This window comes from Gorilla gorilla, chromosome 12 (assembly GCF_029281585.2).
Source record: "Gorilla gorilla gorilla isolate KB3781 chromosome 12, NHGRI_mGorGor1-v2.1_pri, whole genome shotgun sequence".
Lineage (NCBI taxonomy): Eukaryota > Metazoa > Chordata > Mammalia > Primates > Hominidae > Gorilla > Gorilla gorilla.
Window position 1 is genome coordinate 93894796 of NC_073236.2, and position 24213 is coordinate 93919008.

A 24213-nucleotide genomic window follows, 5' to 3' on the forward strand; every position below is an offset into this window, starting at 1 on the left:
TCCTAAAGACTACTGTATCCTGGCACTGTTTTAGGTCATGAAGGTACAGCAGAGATGAAAATAAACACAGTCCCTGCCCTGATAGAGTTTAGATCCTAAAGAGTTTGTACAATTATTTGAATACTTTATTGCCTCCTACCCTTTAAAAAAAAAAATCAAAATGCTGGGTGCGGTGGCTCATGCCTGTAATCCCAGCACTTTGGGAGGCCAAGGCAGGCAGATTGCTTGAGCTCAGGAGTTCAAGACCAGTATGGGCAACATAGCAAGACCTCATCTCTAAAATAAATAAATAAACAAACAAATCAATCCATCGAAACAATGAATTAGAAAAAAAATTAAAATGTTGGCCCTTGTGATGAGAGCGATAGATCTACTTCAGAGTATAGAGGCTAATAGGGCACATCGTCAAAGCTTTAGCCTCAGCTGGGCCCTTCCAGAACTTAAGCAGGTTGACAGGCTGCCCAGAAGATCACGTGAACATTTTTTAAAAACTCTTTTAAAGAACAAACTGCTGGAAATATTACCAGAAATTGTTTCTGAACAATGAGACATAGTGAGGGGATTTTATAATGCATTTTAGTTTTCTGGTAATGGAATCCTCCATAATAATGTTCAACTGAATTATTCAACTTTCACTCCTTTGACTTCCAGAAGCATTTTTAGAAAGCATCACGTGCAACTTAGGGAACCAGCTGCCTACAAACCTAGCAGTTGGTCCTTTATTAGTACAGCCACTATGGAAAGCAGTATAAAAGCTCTTCACAAAATTAAAATAGAACTACCATATGATCCAGCAATCCCACTACTGGGTATATATCCAAAAGAAATGAAATCAAATGTCAAAGAGACATCTGCACACTCACATTTACTGCAGCACTATTCACAACAGCCAAGATATGGAATCAACCTAAATTCCCATCTGATGATGAATGGACAAAGAAAATGTGGTACATCAGCACAATGGAATATTATTCAGCCATAAAACATAATGAAATCCTGTCACTTGCAGCAACATGATGAACCTGGAGCACATTATGTTAAGTGAAATAAGCCAGGCACAGAAAGACAAACACTGCATGATCTCACTCATAGGTGGAATCTTAAAAAGTTGATCTCATAGAAGTAGAGAGTAAAATAGTGGCTACCAGAGGCTGGGGAAAATAGAAGGCAGGGGGGATGGAGGGAAGTTGGTCGATGGGTACAAAGTTACAGTTAGACAGGAAGAATAAGTTTTCCTGTTCTATTATACAGTAGCATGACTACAGCAAATAACAATGTGTCGTATATATCAAGAGAGCTAGAAGAGAGAACCTTGAATGCTATTAACAGGAAGAAATGATAAATGGGCCAGGCATGTGGCTCACGCCTGTAATCCAAGAACTTTGGGAGGCCGAGGTGGGTGGATCACTTGAGGTCAGGAGTTCGAGACTAGCCTGACCAACATGGTGAAAATCCGTCTCTACCAAAAATATAAAAGTTAACTGGGTGTGGTGGCAGATGCCTGTAATCCCAGCTACTCGGGAGGCTGAGGCACGAGAATCACTCGAACCTGAGAGGCAGAGGCTGCAGTGAGCGGAGACTGTGCCACTGCACTCCAGCTTGGGTGACAGAGTAAGACTCTATCTCAAAAAAAAAAAAAAAAAGAAACAAACAAATGATAAATCTTTAGAGAGGGGGATATGGTAATTGCCTTGAATTGATCACTATACTATGTACACACGCATTGAAACCCCAGAAATATACACAATACATTGTATCCCAGAAATACATGCAATTATTATGTATCGATTATAATTTTTTAAAAAAATTTTTTTAAAAGAAAGAAAGAAAGGCTTAGGATTCCATCTTTCTAGAAGGGTTTTGTTTTTGTTTGTTGAGGGAAGGGAGGGTTCGCCTTTTAATGCACACAGAGACTTTAAACCATCAACATCATGAAAGCCCTGAAGGCAAAATCTCAAGCAAAGACAGAAGGTAGGTCAGTGTTAGGGGCAGCAGTCAACAGCCTTATTGTGCCCCACCTCACAGGGGCAAAACATTGTTCAGCCCATTTATGGCAATACATCACCCACTGCAGTGAGAAGCTTTCTACCCAAAACAAAACCCCTTCTCAAGTTAAGAAGCTAAATTCTTCTCAAAGAAACCTCAGTCTCTTTCTACTCCTGTGGCTTCCAGACAAAACTCCTAAGTTTGAGGAGAAAATCCTTACTTCACAGGACACACAAGCAAGCACGATGAAAGGATGTTTCCCCTAAAGTCAAGGGCTTGTGTTGCCATTTCCCTTTCTCCCAGATGGACCTGTTCCCAGACACACACCAATGCACTGTGTTTTAACAAACTCCACATGTGCAGCTACACGAGAGAGACATTAAGGAGCAAATCCTGATGTTACAGACTTTTTCACTTCTAAAAACTCTTCTTAGGAAGGGTTCACACAATTGGGGGTTTAATTCAAATAGGGAGCTTCCCTAGTTCTTTGGGAACAAGGTTCAAATTTTAACATTTCCATTTTTGCCTAAATTTGTAAGATTTTTAAGCATTCTGTAAATACCTGCTAAGATCCAACTTTTTCCCTTTTCCTTTATTTCATACACTCTTTTTCTCTACCTTCTTACAGTGTAAGCCTTGGATTTTTAAAAAGTAAAATAAACACTGCCTTATCAGCCTCCACTTGTATATATTTATGGAAGTTACTTGTCACATCCAGATCTTACAAAAGATCATTAGAAGAACAGTCTTGTAATAGAACAAATGGAAACACTGGTTCATCAAAACCAGAAAAAAGAACTGCAATTATCCAATACAGCCCTCTAGCTAATATATAAATTTGTTCTACGATATTTCAAAATGCTCATTTGGTCTCTCCTTGAATACCTCCAGAGATGGAGAGCTCCCTACTTACTGTTTGAGTGTATTTAACTGCTGGTGAGCTCTGCTTATTGGAGACTTTTTCCATACATTAAACTAAGCTGAAATCTGCCTCCCTATAACTCCTTGTAACCCTCGTCATCCCAAAGCTGCAAGAGGAGCCACAGAATAAGTTCTCTCTCTATTCCACTTGGCCACACTTCAAGTTTCTAAGACACCTACCAGGTCTCATCTACTATTAATATTAAGGCTCCTGTTTTTTGGCCAAGAATAATTGGGTCTGGCTCCCTGGTGGTAAGTGTAAGGAGAGATTAGGAAACTTTCTCATGGACTCACGCCTGTATTCGGAAAGTCTTCAATCTGAGAATTCAAAATCCTGAGCATTGGCTTAACCATTGCCTCTTAATGCTTTCCTTGCAATCCTGTTGAAGGTCAGAAATACCCAACGATTTGTTTACCTTCAATAGGCTGGTTAGTAGCAGCTAGGAACAGAATCCAAGCTTCTTATTTTAATACAAGGATTCCTCCCACTATACCTCATCATGATGCCACCTAATGCTAATTCAGTGTAGCCAGTTGGGGGTCTTGTGCCCAGGGCTATTGAGGCCCTGGAATAAGCAAGACCCTCATAGACTTAATTCATGCCTCCCTATGGTAACCTGTTTCACATTGGGTTTTGGTGGTCTGTCTCTAGGTCTGGTTCCCCACTGGACCAAGAGGCCCCAAGTACAGGGACAGTCCTTGTCCCCATACTTGTTTTGTGTAGTCAGAATGGTAGGATGGTGCTCCCGGCTCAGCAATGCCACATTGCAAGGCCAGCAGGGAGCCACACTGCACCGGGCCAGGTCTCAGTTCTGGACCAGTACAGGAACCGCTGCCCTTGAATGACTTGTGCCCTTAGATGGGGCAAGCAGGGCACAACCTGGACTCCAATTATAGGTACAATATAAATATGTGAGTACATGGTTGTATAGAAAGACACAGAGGAGTGTGGGGGCAAATCCAGTGTCATGAACCAGGGGAATGCTGGTGGGATGGGCCCGTGTGTGGGAAGGCTCCCAGGAGGTGGCAAACTTGAGAATAAAGAAGTAGCTAAATAAACAGGGAGAGGACAGGGTTTTATAACTGAGGACTTGGTGTGCATGTGGGCCCTGAGTGGCATTGGAAAGTCCCTAGTAAGTATCCGATACAGTAAGCTTAAACATTCAGATCCATGCCCACTCATGAAATTGATTGTACAGTGGAATATGAAACAACTGATTATCCAAAGCAAAGTCAGGCCAAACACCTTGTTTATCTCAGTAGTTTCCTTTAAAAGTGACAGTTTTTCCTGTTATTTTCATTTAGTCATGCATTCGTTCATCCAGCAAGTAAAAATTATGCCCCTACTGTGTACGCAGCACCTAATCCAGAACTCTGCATTTCCCCTTCCATAAAAAGCAGGTGCGACCTGCCTACCTCAGGGGAGATCATATAGAGGTAAGTTCTAGCAAGGTCCCTGGGTGAGTTATTTTAATTAAAGCCCCAGGAACCAGGAAAAAATTAGCACAGTGGGATCAAATTCAGGCACCACTCAATACTTCAGGATATTTATAGAAAAACAAACACAAAAACAAAAAATTCAATATCCTGACTGGTTGCTTTTAAAAGGGTTACTTAGTGCTTTGTTTTCCTGGTATAATTGCTTCTTGTTCTCATCTTGGAAGAACACTGATGTTGTCCATTTTGACCTTCTCAAAATGGAAACTGCAAACTATGAAAGCCAGAATGAAAAAACCAAGGCCTGGGCATTTCCCAGCTCTCTAACAACACTGATGCCTTCTCAACTCCTTTCCCCATAAGAAAGGAGAATGGGGAGGGAGAAGATTCCAAACAGAAAAGGATTCAAAGGCATTGATTTTGAGAAGGACTAAGTGATCGGGACTCGAGAAAGAAAAATCTGCACATTTCCTTCTTAGTTTTCCATCAAGTAGGAACTGGTGCCAGCTCAGCATGGTTCAGAGGCGGAATATCTCAAGGCTTCCAGTCTCCTGCTACTCCAAGTGCGGTTCAGGGACCAGCAGCACAGGCATCTCCTGGGAGCTGGTTAGCAATGCAGAATCTCAGCCCCCATCCTGGGCTGCCTGAGTCAGAATCTCCATTTTTACAGGTTCTCCAGGCAATTCACATTCTTAAGCATTTTAAGCCTCATTTTTCCAATATGTAAAAGAGGGATGATAAAACCTACCTGGCAGATCCATTTAGACTTAAATAAAATAATTTCTGCATTGAGATTTGGCTTGAACATTTTTATTATCTCCCACTTCCCCCTTCCGGGTGCCCAGCTGTATGCAAACCTCTCTTGGTTTTGACTCAGAACTATAGAGCTAGAAGAAGCCCTGAGTGTCACCCCTCTCTGTGTACAGAGCAGGCCAGTGGGACCCAAGTAGAGTAAATGACTTGTTGCTGGACATCTCCTGGCTTGAGAGCTCCTAGAGGGCAGGACCTATGTCTTTTTCATCTTTGTTTGTTTAGCTCTTAGTATGGTGCCTGCGCAGGCAATAGACTCTCAGTATACATCAGTTGAATGAATCGGTCAATCAAGTAATTAACTAATTATGGAGCAGGAACTACAATGCAGAACCCAATAACAGATGGATACACCTGAAAGTAAATTTAACTTCCCTTGAGTTAACCGTTTTAAACAGTTTAAAACAAATTCACACTTGGCTAATAGTAGAGGTCATGGGTTTTTGTTGCAGAGAACATTTCTCCCTTTGAACTAAACATCACCACTATTTTCAATAACAGGAAACACACAAACTTGAATGTTTGGAAAGTAGGTATGACCCTACTTAGCTGGGTAGAAGGGCAGAGCTAATGAAAGCACTCTGTCTGGGGAGATGACCAAGTTTGGGACAAGTACCAGCGGAGGCTAAGTGCTGGAAAATGCTGCCATCAGAAACGCCACAGTGGGATTGTCTGTCCAGCGAGGTGCAGGCAGGGCTGGCAGGTGGAGGCAAGTGGTTCCTGGAGTTACTGCTCTGAGGGGGTCTTGCGTCACCCATTTTGCGGGAGCCCATGCCACCTGGCCCACCTGCCTCTCCATGGCAGGAGCACTCAGTCCTCGGTGACAGGCATAGCCCGAGGGAATCCCAAATTTCAACATAGCCCTTTATACATTAGAGGTGTCTATCAAGCAATAAATGAACAGAGAGCATTCTTTGTGGAGTTCCCTGCCATTAGACGTGGTGTTCTGTGGATTCAGTGAGTCACTCCTCTCTGGCAGGGTTTGCTGGAGCCTCTTGTAGCCTCTGGCCATGGGCAAGTCACTCTGTGAATGGGAATGGTCACATCTCTATATAATTCAATTTTTTTTCACAATTTCTAAGTAATAAAAAAATTAATAGCTCATGCACATACATGGGAAAGAAAAACAAAATAATAAGCTTGACAAGAAATGTCTCATCCTTCCCAAATTTTCCCTTTCCTTTCCCCAGAGACACCCACTGTTCTCAATCTGCTGTGTATCCTTGCATAGACAACCTACAAACACACACACACACCCCTCCCAAACACACACAAGCATATCCACTTGAATGTAAGCCCCATGAGGGCAGGAATTTCTGTTTCTATTATTCACTTCTGTGCCCCCAGTTCTGAGAAGAGTAACTAGCATACAGAAAGTGCCTAACAGCCATATGTTGAATGAGTCAATGTATACATCACATGTCTTCCTGAAAAGTTCAAATTGTGGTCAATCAAGTACTAGTCCCTCTTTATTTTATCTCCTGTTCAAATGAATCTTCAGTGGGCAGTGGCACTATTTCCTCAACCAAGGAAAGAGGATAACTTTTGGTACCTGCATTTCAGGGTTGCCATGTGGATCAGTGATCACGTGGAAGTGTTTGTGGCTGTCATTTACTGACTGCCTACTCACAGCAGAGCCTGCAAACAGAAGGGAGGCTCCTTGGTGGTCCCACAGCACCCTGCCCTACCAGTAGCTACCCAACAGCTAAAACACACGATGATGCTTACTGGTCTATTGCTTGCCTCCTTCTAGCAGAGCATGAGCTTCCTGACAGCAGGCACTGTGTTCATTAGCTCTACATCCCCAGGGCCTCGTATATATTAGATAAGCAAATAAATGATGCTTCCAACTGAAGAAACGGAGGATGAGGGGGAGACAGAATAGGTGATTCAGAGACATTCATTCTCACCTGTGTGCACATGGGCACTTGTACACCCCTACACTGGCCCCTATGAGCTCACATCAAAGGTTTAAATAAAGGAGGAAGATAAAAGCTCCAGTGTCAACAGCTCGATTAAAAATGGTGAATGCACTTGCTTGTGAAAACATGCATGTTTCAACAAAGCTAGGTAATAAGGAAAATCAATAAAACTGTTAGCACTGGCCATTTTCAACTGGATAAAAGAATAAAGTAATAGGTCCTGAAAGACAGACACTCTAAATTAGGTTAAATGAATGGAAATACCCTTTCTTTTAAGCCAAATCATGAAGACATCAACAACAATAAATGATTAAATTAGAACCCATTTTGAGCCAGTATGATCTCAGCTGCAAACAGGAATTTCCAGAAGCAATCTTCTTTATAGGACACAGAAATGATACACAGCAAGACAACGGAGATAGAACTAGAGACCGTGTGGGACCCACTTCTTGATCAAGGATCTATTAGAAATCCACCTTTCCAATAAGCTTATTTCTTCACTGTAACTATTCTTCCTTCAATTATTTTATTAGTAAGACAGGCACACCAGTCAAAAGGAAATATATATCTACGCTCCTGTAATGGCAGAGGGGAAGGAGGCTCTAGTTGTGATCAAAAGAGCTCTGCTCTCCAAACACTCAAGATTCAGTTCTGTTTCTCATCCGCTAATGGTTGGCATTTGGTGTTGTTAACCATGGATGATTCATTTCAGAGGAACTGCTGTGCATCTAGAGGCTATTTGGAAGGAAATGAGGGTTTCTTGGCTTATGTCTCATCAAGCATCTTAGCGATGTCTCTTTGTGACATTATAAACTCCTTGATGGGGGCTTGGTGCTCACTGTTTTCCAGCTGATCCCCTTGGTCTCATCTGGTGCATATAGTCACTTCTAGGAACAAGAATTTATTCCATCAGGACCAAAAATAGAGCCAAAAATCCCAAGACACAGAGGCTTGCTCCCTGGGTCTGAGAATCAGCCACAGGAAGAAGTTATGCCGGGGTGGGGTGTGGTAACGTGGGGTGCATATTGGAAGATCAATGTTGTTGAACATCTGGATTTTGTTATTTTGTTGTTTTCTGGATTCCGTGCACTGCCAGGGGATTTGACATGTCCATGCATGTCTAGGGAGTCTGTGTGGTGAACAGGATCAGGATCTCATTGCGTAAGGCACAACATGTGAGGGAGCCTGATCAGCACCTTGGAGCTGGTGTCTGGCTTTGAGGTCCCCTGTTTGGGAAGCTGGAGGCTCTCCTTAACCTCTCAAGTGACATTTCTTATTAAAGACTGAACAGAATTTGAAAAGAGAAAGCGTGGGAGTATCTGGGCTTGATTGTGGGGCACTTTCGAAAGGATGGAGAGGAAGAGAATGCTGAGGATGGCAGAGGGATTGCTATGGGACTCTATGAGGTTGCTAAGCGAGAAAAGAGACCACAAAGACCACGATGGGATGCCTGTACCTGGGCTTGATCTTCTAAATGCCTCAGTGTCATAGTTGTAAAATGTGCTCTGCCCAGTGTCCCAGACTTGACCAAACTTGACCTAGAACACTCCTTCCCATTGTAGGTCATGGTGGGAGAGAGACTTGACACAGAAGTCACACCCAGAAGGAACTGCCTTCAATCTTCAGACAGTTTAAACATTTAAGGCATTTCATTTTCTTGCTTGCATAGCATGAAAATTTCTGCCTGCAATACTGACGACTGCCTTTGTTTGGATGCTCCTAGAGAGCTCACACTGCATCTATTTAACTTATCCTGTCTATCCAGCCATCCCCGAAAATAAGAGCTTCAAAGCTGTCTTTGATAATGATGACATGATTCCCTCCACTCACAATGGTCTCTCCACTTCTTCCCTGCCAATCCAGCCTGCCTATCCTTTCCTTTCCATCCCAAGCCTTGCCTCTTTCTTGAAGTTTTCCTGGGTTATTCTGGTCCCGACTTATTCCTACTTGGAGAACTCTTGGTAACACCTAATCAAACACACAATGCTTTGCATTGTTCTCTAATGCTTTCATCCTGCAAGTCTAGGGTGCCTAATTGAATTGCAAGCTCCTTGAAGGCAAAGGGTTTTACACTTCTTGTGAATGCCATCTCCCATTTTCTACTTCCTTCTCCACTCTCCATTCCCCAAACCCAGCACAGACACAAAGCTGGGCACATTTGTTGAAATGCATTGGTAGGCTGGATGTGGTGACTCACACCTGTAATCCCAGCACTTTGGGAGGCCGAGGTGGGTGGGTCACATGAAGTCAGGAGTTCGAGACCAGCTTGGCCAACATGGCAAAACCCTGTCTCTACTAAAAATACAAAAATTAACCAGGCATGGTGGTGCATGCCTGTAGTCCCAGCTACTCAGGAGGCTGAGGCAGGATAATCACTTGAACCCAGGAGGCAAAGGTTGCAGTAAGCCGAGATCCTGCTGCCACACTCCAGCCTGGGCGACAGAGCAAGACTCCGTCTCAAAAAAAGAAAAAAAAAATGAATTGGTAACTATTGGTCATTTGAATGAATGGTTCTTTTTAATTTTCTACTAACTAGAAGACATTGGATTATTAACGTAGAATTTAGAAGAAAAGAGGTAAAATTCTTATGAATTGAAGCTCCAGTGGGGCTTGAATCTGAGAGAACCCGTCGATGTGTATCCTGCCCACTGGCTAAGACAGAGTTTCAAGAGAAAAACCCCTTTCACTTTGATTTCAGCCCTGGAGGTACTGCTGTAATGCCTGCTATGGACTCAGAGTCTTCACGTACAAAACTAACATCTCTAGCAAGGAGGGCAGGTCAGTAGGAAGAATTATTAACCTGCTGGGATTTGAGTCAGGTCTAGTTTCAGACCAAGACTTAGCCATGGATCCACATTACAGACAACCTGAGAAGGATCCAACCTTGAGCTCGGACCAAAAGAGCTTTTATTTCTAACACAGTGGAAAAGGGATCTGCTTATTTATGAAAGAGACTCTCTGGTCACCTTTGGATTCAAAGCTAAAAACTGTGGCTTTATATTTCCATAAAAAGCTTTCTGAAGAAGATAACTAAAATAAAAAGATCGAACAAGGGGTGGGGTGGGGAATCACTGCCATGTGGCAAACTCATTATTGGGGCCATGAATGGAAGCAGGACCTGGACCGTGGCCTGGGGTCTGGACCCAGCAGGGTCTCATAATCAACCTTTTGGCCTGGAGCACATCATCTGACCTCTCAATTTCACCATCTCCCACGTGGAGGTAATACTGCTGGGCACTTGGTAAAGCTAAGAGCTCTACACACATGTTATTATTTCAGAACCAAGCGAAGCTGGTGTTTGATCACGTCTGTCTGTGCAACTTGAAAAAAGTCCAGAAGAGGTTGCAAAGTTGAGTTAAGATTTCTAAAATATCCCTTCTGAAAGGTTAAGGGATTTGATTGATTCAGCCTGAAAAAAGAGATATTGAATAACTGTCTTCAAATATTTAAAGGCCTTTTACCCAAGGGCTGGTGAGAGGATGGGGACCACATGTTCTGGTCCACACTAAGCAGGGATGGGACAAGCCCAGGCTCTGACAAGCAGAAGCCTCCAGCATTAAGGGCCATGGAATGCAAATGAGTGGCTCAGGGATGCTAGAGAATGTCCTTCCAGGAATTACTTTACCTGGGAGAGGATAAGGAATAAATAGAGTGACAATAGGCAAAACTGAGGCAAGGCCTGAACTGTGCAGAAAGCAATCGCACAGTCCCTGCCAGATAGATTACTCTGTTAAGTCGCCTCTTTGGTACCTGGCTCTGTTCTTGGCCCTTGTGAACATGTCCCACCCCAGCGTCAGAAACCTGTCCTTGAACAGTTTCCCTGAATATCCTGCCTGATGCTTCTTCATGGGCACTGGGTAGAGCTATGCCAACCTCTCTGCCCTCAGATCTCCAAGGCTTCATGATATTTACTGATCATCTCTTACATGCGAGGGCACTGTACCAAAGCACTGTTCTTATGACAATCCTGGCCTAGCACCTACCATAGGTACCATTATCCCCGTGTTGTGGGTGAGAAATCTGAGGCTCTAAGCTACTAAACACTAGAGCCAGGATTTCAATCCAGGTCTGAAGGACTCCCAAGGCTGTGCTCTTTCTCCTCTATCTGTTGAGTCCCACAGAGAAGACTGACCCCTTTCAGCCTGTGGCTGCAGAAAGAAACAGGGTGCCTCCTGTTCCCTGCTCTTCTCTTCCACAATATGCAATCCCTCCAGAACTTGACTTATCTGCATCATTTGTGAGGTACGTGTTGCAAAAATCATTCCTATTCCTTTGTATCCTCTGTATTTTGTTGGAGAAACAGTTTGGTGATCCAAACATACCAATGAGGCCTACTTGTTATTGCTGTTGTTGGTTTAGATGCCGAAGAACTCTCCCAGGTGAGCATGACACCTAGGTGCAAGGCATGGGAAGAAGAACCTATCAGTCCCCAGGTCAGGCGCCGACCGTCTCTCATCGGTAAGCCTGTGAATCATGGGGCATTGCCACATTATTAGAAAGAATAAGAAATAATATGCAAATTACATCATATGAAAGGAAGAAATACTAACAAATGGGCCCAGCAGGAAACCATCATTTGCACAGGTGAGAATTACATTGCTGTTTACGTCTCTGTTACCTGGGCTAATTATGCTTTGATTTAAGCATCTGGAGAGCCTGGAGAGCCACCCTTACCAGAACCCCTGTGATTATTACTTACGATGCAAGTAAAACATGGACTGAGACTGGAGCTTCCCATAAGAGCATTTTGAGCAGGTTTGCTACTTGGTATAATGTAGGTAAAGTGCCTAGCACCATACCTAGCACCAAATGAGTCCATTTCTTGCAACTCCTTTTTTCTGTACATATTAGCCAGCCCTCAGCCACGAGCTCTGATAGATGTCTATTCAAATTGTACCAAAGGATAAAATCACATGGCCGGAAATGACCTTAACTGTCATCCATCCTGACCCCCTTACATCTGGGGTTAGGATGCCTGGTTTAGCCAAAACACACACTGGCCAGATTCCATTATAGTGAACTGCACAGGACATGCAAGCAGTGGAATTTTATTAGACAGTTAGAAATCACATTAGCTCCAGCTCTAGCAGACGTAAACGCCCAGGCTTTCTAACAGCATATGAGCAAGAAAAAGAATCCTTCGGCGCATCCTAGAAGAAGGGGGTGTAGTCACACCATCTCACCCCCACACCTCTCTCTGAGCTCCTTGGAATTTGCATGTGTTGTAAACTTTGTGCAATTCCCATGAATGTATTTTTTTCCATTGATGGGGCTGCAGCATTTGAGAGATGGGAGCTGAAGGGATGCTTGATGGCAGAATAATGGAGTGGTGAAACTTCAGCTGTGCCTCATTTCAACTCTCTCCCTTTCACAGAATGCAGAGTTAGGTATTTTCACTAAAAAAAAAAAATACTTAGTCCACAGTCTGTAAATCCAGGAGGGTGGTTGTGACAACTTGCTTCACCCCAGACCCATCTCACGTGGTTTAGGTATGAAATGTTGTGGTTTCTCATTCTCTAGGGCCTCCCCTTGCCCTCTCAACTCTTCCAAAACCCCCTCCAGGCTAGGAACCCTCACAGTCCCAGCAACAGGACTGGGAGAACAGACGTGTATAACACAAACAACAAGAGCAGCTTCTCAGAACGGATTACTAAAGTCCTACCCACCATCGAAAGAAAGGATCCCAAGTCCAAGAACAGCAATTAAAAAAAAAAAAAAAGTAGAAAAATGTCTTCTTTTCTTCAGAGCAACACATGCTAGCACTTTTCAGACTCTGGCATGTGTCAGCATTTCTAAAGTAAACTCTATTTTCTTTAGATGAAAGAGATTTAAAAAATAGACTCAGAATTTAGCCCAGTGAAAATTGCTTTGGCTATTCACATGCAATAAGCTGTAGAAGCAAGCAGAAAAAAATCAATTGCTTCTGATTTATTTATTCATTCATTTGTCCATCTCCTTTCCCTCTAATGTAAAAAAGGATGTCTTCTATAATTTTGCAAGTCATTTATCTTTTCAAAGAAAGAGAAAATAGTCCCAGCCTCCCATTGGTTGCTCAGCATCTTGGCACAGGAAATACATATTTAATTAATTATCATATTGCACACAGATTATGTAAGGAAAAAAGGGGATTGATTTTGCCCATCAAATGTTTCGCCAGTGTCTAGAATCAGGAGGCCACACTGCAAAACCTTAAGTCAAGTCTGGTGAATTTGGATCACTTTCTATGTTAAAAGCAAGGCCAAGGCTTCACCTCACTGCTTGCTCTAATTCTTAATTGGGGCGGTGGGCACACTGGTGCTCATTTAATTTGTCTTTAAGCCCTTTTGTAGGTCTTAAATATTTCATATGAAATATTGTTAAATCCTCAAATCTTCTACAACAGGTTCTATTCTGGGCAGTTCAGAGCTGAGAGCAGAGAAGGGAAGTTGGAAATGCCAAAATGTAATTGCAATAAAGAGCAGGAAATGTAAGCAACCAATTTTGGAAGGCTGTTTAAAGTTTTAAACCTATGCCAAATAATTGGGATCTATTAAAAGAGGGCCTAATTCTATTATAATCCCCATATACACACAATTACTGAATTCTTCCGAATACCTGTTGAGATTGGGTGATAAATTAGCTGAATGGAAATCATCAGGCACCACTGTCAAGCACATCATTTGACTAACTGAATATGTAATCCTTCCTTCTATCACTGAGCCTTAAACTAGAGACTGTGTGTGGGATTGTGACTTTCAGCTTGTGATCCCCAGTATTCTGGGGAGATGTTGTGAAAGGCCCAAGTGTTCCAGGCAGGAGAGCTGAGAGAGCTGAGTGTCCATTTTTCCCTTTGGGACACAGTCCCCAAACACTGTTTGTTTCTCACTGCCAAGAGGAACTACACATGGTCTTCCAATATCCCCGCCATGGCATTAAAGCCAACTGTTCTGTCCCCCTGCCCACAGATGGAGGAGTAGGAGAGAAAAGATGCCCACAATAACTACATTTCAGTCCGAATTCCAAATCTTTCTTAGAGCTTAAGTCGGTTGTTATCTCCTTGTTCCTGTTTGGATAAGGTTTTATTTTCTAGGCTTCCCTTCTTCCCTTGACTGCTCAGTCCTCAACACCCAGCAAACCCTTCAAAGGTCTTAAGTGTAGTAAGTGAGCAAAGAAAGGATTGAAAGAAGAGGGTGTAAGAGGAAGAGGGTGTAATACGCCATCTAATCAGTCAGTGGGGAGCAGATGTTCCCTCACCCCGTTATTTCTCTTTAAGAGCAGAGCTTTTGTCTGTGTAAAGAACTGGTAAAAGAAGTCCCACTTCTATCAAAGCTCTAAAGAAGATTCTGAAGTTTGTCACCTTATTCGTTTCATTTCTGGATGCTGTTAGACCAACTGGTTTTACTTCCTTCCCACCACACACACACAAACCCCACGCAAGCCTCCTGGGAGAGGCTGCCCTGCCACTGAAGCCTGCCTTGCACATAGCGTGCAAAAACGCCCGTTTTATTGGCCTCACGTGGTAAGTCCAAAATCTTCCCTCTGCTCCACCAAAGTTAACAGATGGCTGGTCCCTTTTGGTACACAGGCGTAAGCATCTTCAAAATAACCTTTTCCTTTAAAGGATGCCAATTAATTAAATGTCACTATAATGTGTTCCGGCCAAGGAGGGAAAGAAGAGACCCAGAAGGCAAAGGGCCAATGGAAGAAAACAGGGATGAGAAGTCACGCTCTCCTACCTTCACCCGACGACCCTGAGAGATCGATGATCACATACACTCTTCCTTCTGGCTCCAGATCAATCTGCAATTAAGAAAATGACAGTGACTCTGTTAGTGCATTGTGTGGGCAACCTGAGAGTTCCACAACATTTCTACCCCAAACTGCTAAAACCTAGAGACACAGCTCCACGTAATTCACCAACCTACAATGTGTTGAGTGCTAGGTGAGATGCAGACCTGGGAGGACTGATGCATACCTCATAGGTAGCACCATCCCAGTGGTTCTCAACTGGGGGCAATTTTGCTACACAGGGGATGCTTGGCAAACATCTGGAGGCAGTTTTGCCATGATTGGAGAGAGAGAGTGCTGCTTCTGGCAGCTAGTGGGTGGAGGCCAGAGATACCATTAAACATTCTACAGTGCACAAGATGATCCCTTGCAACAAAGAATCATTCAGCCCCAAATGTCATCAATGATGTTGAGGTTGAGAAAGCCCTATGTTATCCCATTTTACAGATATGGAAATTGTGCCCAAATTCCAAGGTAAGTGGTAATGCTGAGATTCAATGCCAAGCCTGTCTCGAGAAACCCATGTTCTTTATACCACAGAAACTGCTCCCAGGGGAAATAAGAGAAGCAGGAAGACACTACTCCTGCTTTTACGGCATTTATCATCTCATTGTGGAGTTAAAAAATGGAGAACAATGCTGAATCCAGCTTAATGATGAAGTACAGAGAACAACTGATAAAGTATCTGACGAACCTGAAATCAGGGTAGAAGAGGGAAGGGAAGAGGGAAGGGAAGGTATGCAAGGCGTAAGAAACAGCACAGGCACCCTCACTTCTTCCCTCCCCACCTCAAATCCAGCTAACTACTTACAATATACAGAGACAAGGTGGTGAAATAATTGGGTGAGACAAAAGCCAGAGGGTTGGGCCTCTTGTAGTTAAAGACATCTTTGCAAGGACTGAACTATCCTTACAGAAACTGTGTTCTCTCTATAAGAGAGAGTAGTAACTCTGGAAACCCTGGATCACCAAGTCCCCCTGCTAGCCTCTCCGCCTCCACAATCCCATCTGTCTACACAGAGCTTTCATTGGTTCATAGTGCCAGGCTCTCTCCCCAACAAGCTGTGAATATCTTGAGGGCAGGAACCACTATCCCCCTCCTTTTCCTTTTTCACTGTCCCCAGCAAAGAGCAGGCACGCATTTAGCAAGAATTACTTCAGAACAGTCAGTCTAGTGGATATCTCCTCCTCCTTCAAAGTCAAGGTCAATTATCACCTCCTCTCTGAAATCTATCCAGATATGCCCAGTCAGAATTAATTAGCCCCTCATCTGTGTTCCCACAATACACCAGACACATCTTACTCATGGCTCCTGCGATGGTTAATATTGAGTGTCAACTTGATTGGACTGAAGGATGCAAAGCATTGTCGCTGGGTGTGTCTGTGAGGGTGCTGCCAAAGGAGATTAATATTTGAGCCAGTGGACTGGGAGAGGCAGATCCATTCTCAATCTGGGTGGGCACCACCTAATCAGCTGCCAGCGTGGCTAGAATAAAGCAGGCAGAAGAAGTTTGAAAGACTAGGCTTGCTGAGTTTTCCAGCCTTCATCTTTCTCCTGTGCTGGATGCTTTCTGCCCTCAAACATCAGACCCCAAGTTTTTCAGCTTTTGGACTGTTGGATTTACACCAGTGGTTTGCCAGGGGCTCTTGAGCCTTCAGCCACATACTGAAGGCTGCCCTGTCGGCTTTCCTACTTTTCAGGTTTTCGGACACGGACTGGCTTCCTTGCTCCTCAGCGTGCAGATAGCCTGTTGTGGGACTTCACCTTGTGATCGTGTGAGTCAATTCTCCTAATAAACTCCCCTTCATATATACATATATCCTATTGATTCTGTCCCTCTAGAGAACACTGACTAATACAGCTCCTATTAAGTTGTAATACATTGTCCATCCACTTCTCTGTCCTGATAGACAGAAAGTATGATAACCAGATTTGCATCCCTAGTTCGTAGCTCACTGTCTCTTAGGAAACACCCAGCACACACTCGTGGAGGTGGGAAAAGTCTCTGTGTTCAGAACTTCCAGAGTCTATTCTGGGAACATTCACCCTCCCAAGGCTCTGTCCCCAGGAAGGAAGGCAGGCATGTGATCTCTACTAAAATGACATTTGAACAAGGGTAGAGGAAAGATGAGGCGGCTATACCATGAGCACCACATGTCCCCATGAGACAAAGCGACCAGCTGGAATGGTGTTCTCCAAACTCTCCCAACGTCTCACCCCACACACAATCCAGGAGGCTCCCAGAGTCACTCCTGACCCCATCTTTTTTCCTGACTCAGCCTCTAATGGTTGAGACAGCTTAAAGTTTCCCTCAAAATTTCATTTTCATCCACAAGACTCTTCGGTGCCTCGTGGGAGAGGCCCCTGGTGATAGCTGAGGTGCTCCGTCGGCACAGGAGTGAGGGAGTGCCATGAGCAGGCCTGTGTTGCCCCCTGGGCACCCTGGGGGAGCTGCTCACCTGAGTTTGGGATCTTCGGTTTTAAAGCCAGATGGGAACCAAATAACAAACTGGTAATTCCGCACGCTGTCTTTTCTCATTCCTTTCTCCCCAAGAGTCCATGATTTTAAGTTTCTGGGTAAAGAAAATGTTCTCCAGAATTCTCGCCACTAGTGCTGACCCTCACCAGCCCCTGCAGCGAATGACAAACAGGAAAACCAACAGTCGGCTCTGCTGAATAGAGCCAAACCAGAATCTTCTCCCTGCCAAAGTTCAAAAATATCAGGGGCCCTCTTGCCTAAAAGCATGGAATTTAAATAATGTATGCCTTTTAGAGATTAGATCATCCCTATTAAACCCTGCCGGCAAAATGAAACTCTTTCTCATATCCTCCAACTCAAAGATTTCCCACAACTGTGGACTTTATTGGCAAAGTACAATGCTATCTGTGTAAAGCAGGGAGGGAGAGAGCAAAGGAATGAGATGGGCTTCGGGGCCTATCCAAAGGCAGGCACCATGCCCATCTTTGCAAAAGGGGAGTGAGAACTCGTGGCAGGGAGGACAGGTCATTTATGATAAAATGTATTCGGATATTAACATTCAAGATAGCAATCAGAAAGCATTTTAGCACCCACTGCAGCCTCTGTGCTGGTGAACTGCATTTCCAAACAGAAAAATAGAAATTAAGCTATTAAACATGCCAAAAGCAACAAAGAGCTTTGCAGCATGAGCAGATGGCTGCAGATCGCCAGCCAAGCCCCAGCTAGCCAAGCAAGGAAGCTCTGAGAATCCATCCAAGGTGGTGGGTCTTCAATGACTGGAGGGGTCACCAAGTATAAAAGATGGTGAAGAGTGTGGCACAACTTCACCGCTGAATTAGTTTAATCATAAATTCTGCTCACGATTACATGGTCCAGATAATGATGCAATGTAGGTGCCCAGCCCTGCACAACCCTGCAAGCTGTCAGTCTGCATTGGCACCAGGCAGCTGGCGTGACACAAAAGCAGGCTCGCTACCTCCTCCCAGCCATTCCCAGGGTTAGTTCTGAGCCTCTTCTTTGCACCAGGCTCCTCCCAGTTCTCCCAGATGCAACCTAATTTATCAAACCTCCTTGGACCTCATATCCCAACTTAACACATCTTCCCAGCTACTATTTCTATTTTCTTTGACTATGATTCTCTTTCACACTACGGTGCCTTGGCTACCCCTCCAGCACGGGCCAGAAGCAAGGCAGTCAAACTGGGGGAGACAAACACAGACTTTGGTGTCAAATCAGGGCAGAATCCATTTTGTCCTTTATCAGCTGAGTGACCTCAGGCAATTATTTACTCTTCCTGAGCCTCTCAGCCTCTTCATCTGTGAAATGGGTTGTCATGAAAATTCCATGAAACATACATGCAAAGCACTTGGCACCTTACCTTAGTTAAAAAAAAAAAAATTTTTTTTAACTAAGCACCCAGGAGACACTCTGCACATGGTGGGTAAGAGCAAACTTAGCGGCCATGTGGCCTGAAGCAAGCAGCTACCCTCTCTATGCCTCAGCCTGCTTGTCAGTGAAATGGGGCTGCTGTGAGATTAAATGAGATAACCTATGAACAGTGCTTAGCAAAGGCACCGGCATAAAATAGTCATCATTGGTGCAGTTATCATGAAAAAGGCAAGTCTTCTGCTTCTTAGTCCAATGTTATTTCTACTACAACAAACTCTCCTCAACAAAGTTGGTATTATTACATGTAATTCCAGGACATTTGATGACTTTACAGTGTTGTTGTGAATATCAAATAAAGAGCTAAAGGTCAGGTGTGGTGGCAGGCAGCTGTAGTCCCAGCTACTTCGGAGGCAGAGGCAGGAGGATTGCTTGAGCCCAGGAGATCCAGGCTGCAATGCGCCACTGCACTCCAGTCTGGGTGACAAGTGAGATCCTGTCTCTGAAAACATTTTTTTTAAACTAAGGTAAGAGTATTGTACTTTAAAATCCAAGGTAAGAGTATTGTATGCACCCTTTCTGGGGGAAACCCGGGGCAGGAAGGGCTATACCCAGGGTATTCGGGGGCATCAGGAGGACGTGTGGTACTCATGAAAGAAGGGCAATGACACCTACTGTGCCTCTGACACCATGCTGGCACCTTACCTGCATTAGTTCATCTAATCTCCTGTGAGACAGCAATATTCTCTACTTTTCTGATGAAAAAACAGGCTTAGAGAGCTTTCAGCCAGAATTCTCACCCAGGTCAGCCTGGGGCACAGAGGAGAGGTCAACAGAGCTTGCAAGTCATGCTCACAACCCCAGCCCTGCCTGGCCAACTGAGCCTCCTCTGACAATCCAGTCCGAGGTGCATTCTCCTTCCTTCAACCCTCCCGTCCCCAGAGTGGGCTCATTCCCCTTTTCAGGTGTCACTGGCTTCCCCAGGCAGACCTGGAAGGCACAGCAATACCTCAGACACCTTGACCACCCCATGGTGCTCTGAGTGGAGGTCTGGGCAGCAATGAGAGTGCCTCTCATGTGAATTAGGAACTTGGCAGTGGGGAAGAGCCCAACCCACAGCAAGCCCTGAAAAGGCAATCTTAGAAAAGCAAAAAGTTAGGGACTTTTTTGGGGTGGTGCTCAGCCATTTACAAAGCCCCTCATATGCATTCATTTATTCATTTCTCACAATTAATCTGTAAGGTAGCGAGTTTTGTTATTTTCAAAAAAAAAATTTGAGACAGAGTCTTGCTCTGTGCCCCAGGCTGGAGTGAAGTGGTGCCATCATGGCTGCAGCCTGAAACTCCTGGGCCCAAACCCTCCTCCCACCTCAGCCTCACAGAGTGCTGGGATTACAGGCGTGGTAACAAGTATTATTAGTGCTGTTGAAAATCTGAGAAAGCTGGGGTTAAGGAAGATAGGTGGCCATTATATCATGCAGTGTGCTAGTGAGATCACACCAGCTGCACAACCCCAGGGGGTGCCATTCACACCTATGTCTGTGCATGAGACCCCTGGAGCCGGACTGGCAGAATCAGAACTTGCTCCCTAGACCGGGCGTGGTGGCTCACGCCTATAATCCCAGCACTTTAGTAGACCGAGGCAGGTGGACCACTTGAGGTCAGGAGTTTGACACCACCCTGGCCAATATGGTGAAACTCCGTCTCTACTAAAAATATAAAAATTAGCTGGGTGTGGAGGCATGCAACTGTAGTCCCAGCTATTCTGGAGACTGAGGCAGGAGAATCGCTTGAACCTGGGAGGCGGAGGCTGCAGTGAGGCAAGATCGCACCACTGCACTCCAGTCTAGGCAACAGAGCAAGACTCCATCTTGAAAAAAAAAAAAAAAAAAAAGAACTTGCTCCCTCAACTCCTGTTTCTCAGTCTCATGTTTCTTCCTCGACACCACACCTGCCCAGCAGGAGCTCTGACAACCACAACAGCAAAATCCACCTATGCTGATCTCCAGGCTGCTGGCTGATGTGCTGCTGTCAGCCCCCCGTGATCCACAGGTTATCTGTACACCTACATGTTGGGGGTTATTGGGTTCAAGGGAAGGGAGGTCTAATATACAAAGTCACGCTTCCTAACCATAGGTTCAACTTTTGCCTGAAATGTCTAAGCAAACCTTTCCTTGGGACAGCCCACAAAGGTCACACAGGCCCAATTCAAGTTTCACTTCCCTTCCCACCTGCTGTCAGGCACAAAGGCGTGGAGAGAGGCAAAAGGGCAAGAGGGACAGGGTCTGAAAAAGATGAATCCAGAAAGGATGAGAAGGACAAGGGAAGGCTTGCACTGCCCTTGTTCCACCAGTAAGGTCCTAGATAATCTACTGCTGTGTCTTTTTCTTTTTTACTTGGAGGAGGGTGGAGAGTGAGAAAGGAGGAGGCAGATGGGGAACCATCAGGACAGAAGACTGGGGGACTGGTTCCCAAAGCAGGGGGCCCACTGCCCAAGTCCTGTACCCCTTCACTGATGCCCACTCTCCCCGGGAGGCACCGCAGGCACACTACCGTCCCCAGACCCACCTGGCATGGGAGAGGCCAGCTGGACAGAGCAGGGGACATTCAGGCAGCAGGTGTCCTCCCAGCTCTGCATTTGGAAAGCAGAAAGCATTGAGGCAATACAATGAGCAACTCATCAGCAGCTGCGGGGTGCTGATTTTGAAGTTAGCAGCTAATTAAAGACTCTTCATTTGGGGTAAAATTTGCTACTAGCTCTATTGGTAGTGTGCAGTGACTGGTCAAAAAGCAGAGAGTACACATGTAATCAAATATGTTCAAGATTCTATTCTGTTAATGGGCTTATAATAGCACTTACTTTCATAAAATAAGGGGAGGGGCAGATCGTTTTTCTCAAACAGCTTCCACTGCAGTGCAAAGACATGCAGGCTTCAGTGTACATCCCTGCAAGGCAGGACCCTGTCTGTCCGGCACATGGGAGGGATTCAATACAGATTTCTACATGTTGGCTTATTGAATGCATGGCCTTAGCTTATACTACTTCAATATATTAAAAAACTGGATCTGTACGCTGAGTTGTGGAGATGATTTACTTGGGAAGCCATCTACTATACAGAAATGTGCACAGCAGCTTCATTCCTAATAGCCCCAAACTGGAAATGTCCCAAATGTCCAACAACAGGTAAATGAATAAGCAAACCATGCTACATCCATGTAATGGAATGTTACTTAGCAATAAAAAAGAATGAGGGCCGGGCACGGTGGCTCACCCCTGTAATCCCAACACTTCGGGAAGCTGAGGCAGGAGGATCGCTAGAAGCCAGGAGTTCAAGACCAGCCTGTACAACATACTGAGACCTTGTCTCTACAAAAAATAAAAAAAAAAAAAAATAGCTGAGCATGGTGGTGCATGCCTACAGTCCCAGGTACTTGGGAGGCTGAGGCAGGAGAATGGCTTGAACCTGGGAGTTTGAGGCTGCAGTGAGTTATGATTTCACAACTGCACTCCAGCCTAGGTGAGATCCTGTCTCTTAAAAAAAAAAAAACAAAACAAATATACTACCGATACATGCAACAACATGGATGCTATGTGAAAGAAGCCAAACATTAAAGAGTATATACCATAGGATTCCACTTCTACGATGTTCTAGAACAGGCAAAACAAACCTACAATAACAAAAAAGCACATCTGTGATTCCCTGGAGCTGGAAGTGGCCAGTGAATGCCAGGAGACACAGGGGAACGTCCTGGGTGACGGGAGTTTTCTCTATCCTGATTGTGGTGGCTGCTCCATGAATGTAGACATTTGGCGGGACAAATCAAGCCTACACTTAAAATGAATGCACTTAATTGTATGTAAATTATACCTCAATGAAGCAGTTTTTAAAAATGGAAAAAAACGATTTATTTCGCATAAGGATTCCTCCACAAGTTTCCTTTAAATAACAAATCCTATTCCCACCCTCAGAGCATTTAAAATTTCATATTCCATTTTTAAAAATAAAAGGACTCATTCAGAGTTTTTCAACAGCACATCTGTGAAACAACATAATGTACACCTACCTGTGTAGGCACCCACATTCACACACCCGCCCACGTGTGCAAACACACTCACAGGCACACAGCTGAGCCACCTTCTCCTGTCTCCTGTGATCAAAATACAATAATAGCAAGATAAACACATCCAAAATGTAGGTTTGAGAGTCTGCTGAATTATTTAAATCTGTCTGTGTGTTTGTGGATCTGAACTTCCTCATATATAAAACAAGATAATTAGACCAAATGTTCTAGAAAGCCTTTTAATGAACTTAATGACCTAAATGTCCATGAATAGGAGACTGCTTAAATAAATTATGGTACATCATATGGTAGATCACCATGCGAGTCCTAAAAAAGACTGAAAAAGATCTAAATGTACCAACTGATAGGGAACTAGCTCTGTGATACATTAAGTGGAGGGAGATAAAGCAACACACCGTAAGTTCATGATGTTGTGTTGCTGTGTGAATACAATGGGGGAGCATGTGGGTGTACACACACACACACACACACACACACACACACATGCGCACACGTGTTCTGCACATATGTCCTTATCTCCAGAAGGAGTCTTAATCAGCGAAAGGCAAGAGCTGACTCAAGAGATGGACATGACAGGAGGAGCAAACCAGAAATCAGGAAAGGAGGCCTTATTCTTTATTCTATGCCCATTTAAAAAATTGTGTTCTGAGCTAACTTGTTAAAAATTTAAGTTACTACCCATTTAAAAAAATAAAATGTCCCTTTTTACTGCACTGGCTGTTTATAATCTCCAATCCCCCAGACTACAGCTTGCTTCAGTTGCCAGACACACCTTAAATAAACACCCCTCAAAACTGGCTGAAACATTGCATTCTCATCACCCATAGCCAGGTCACTGGGAACCAAGTTAGCAGCAGCCATTATCTTCTTGTGAAACTCTTGTTGGCTGGACCGAAGGCCCACGTTACAGATCTTAGCTCTCAACACACCACAAATGGAGTAGGCTCAAGTTAGCACCTACTTTCTCTTTTTAGCAGGCTCAGAAATGGCCCCAGAGAGCTGGCTCCCTCTGATGACAGAGGTAGCTAAAAACGAATAACTCTATGCATACATAAATGCTTTCTTGAGCTGAGAAAACATCCAAAAGTGCCTAAACTAATGTGGAGAGTGTGTAAGGGTACACGGCATCATCTGCTCACAGCACAGTCTGCCTGTCTACTTTGAGAGAAATGGCAGTACATGACTGTATATCCTAAGAAGAGGTAGGTGAGCACTAATAGCGGAAATGTAGCCACCTACCCAAGCATTCTGAAGCAGATAATCCACTGCCGATCTGCACTTTGCATTTCACATTTTGCATTTTGATTTGCAATAGTCCCTATCACTAGGTATATTTGAATGTGTGTGCTTTATCTTACATTTCCTATTTCTTACACTAAGTCAATATATCTCAGAGATTGAAAGTAAAGGTTTTGAAGCTAG

The 24213-nt window shown here is 44.2% G+C and overlaps 1 protein-coding gene across 3 annotated transcripts in view; it reads right to left on the reverse strand.

The window, feature by feature from the left end:
* The window catches only part of PRKCE (protein kinase C epsilon), a 536120-nt gene that overhangs the window by 330368 nt on the left and 181539 nt on the right, over positions 1-24213 (reverse strand). For 2 of the 3 annotated variants that reach the window (XM_004029173.5, XM_019021115.3), the window contains exon 2: positions 14792-14855. In XM_004029173.5, the coding sequence (XP_004029222.1) occupies positions 14792-14855 (64 nt within the window). Of the gene's footprint in view, positions 1-14791; positions 14856-17303; positions 17323-24213 lie in introns of those variants that run through there. The other variant, XM_063695905.1, reaches the window with a different exon arrangement.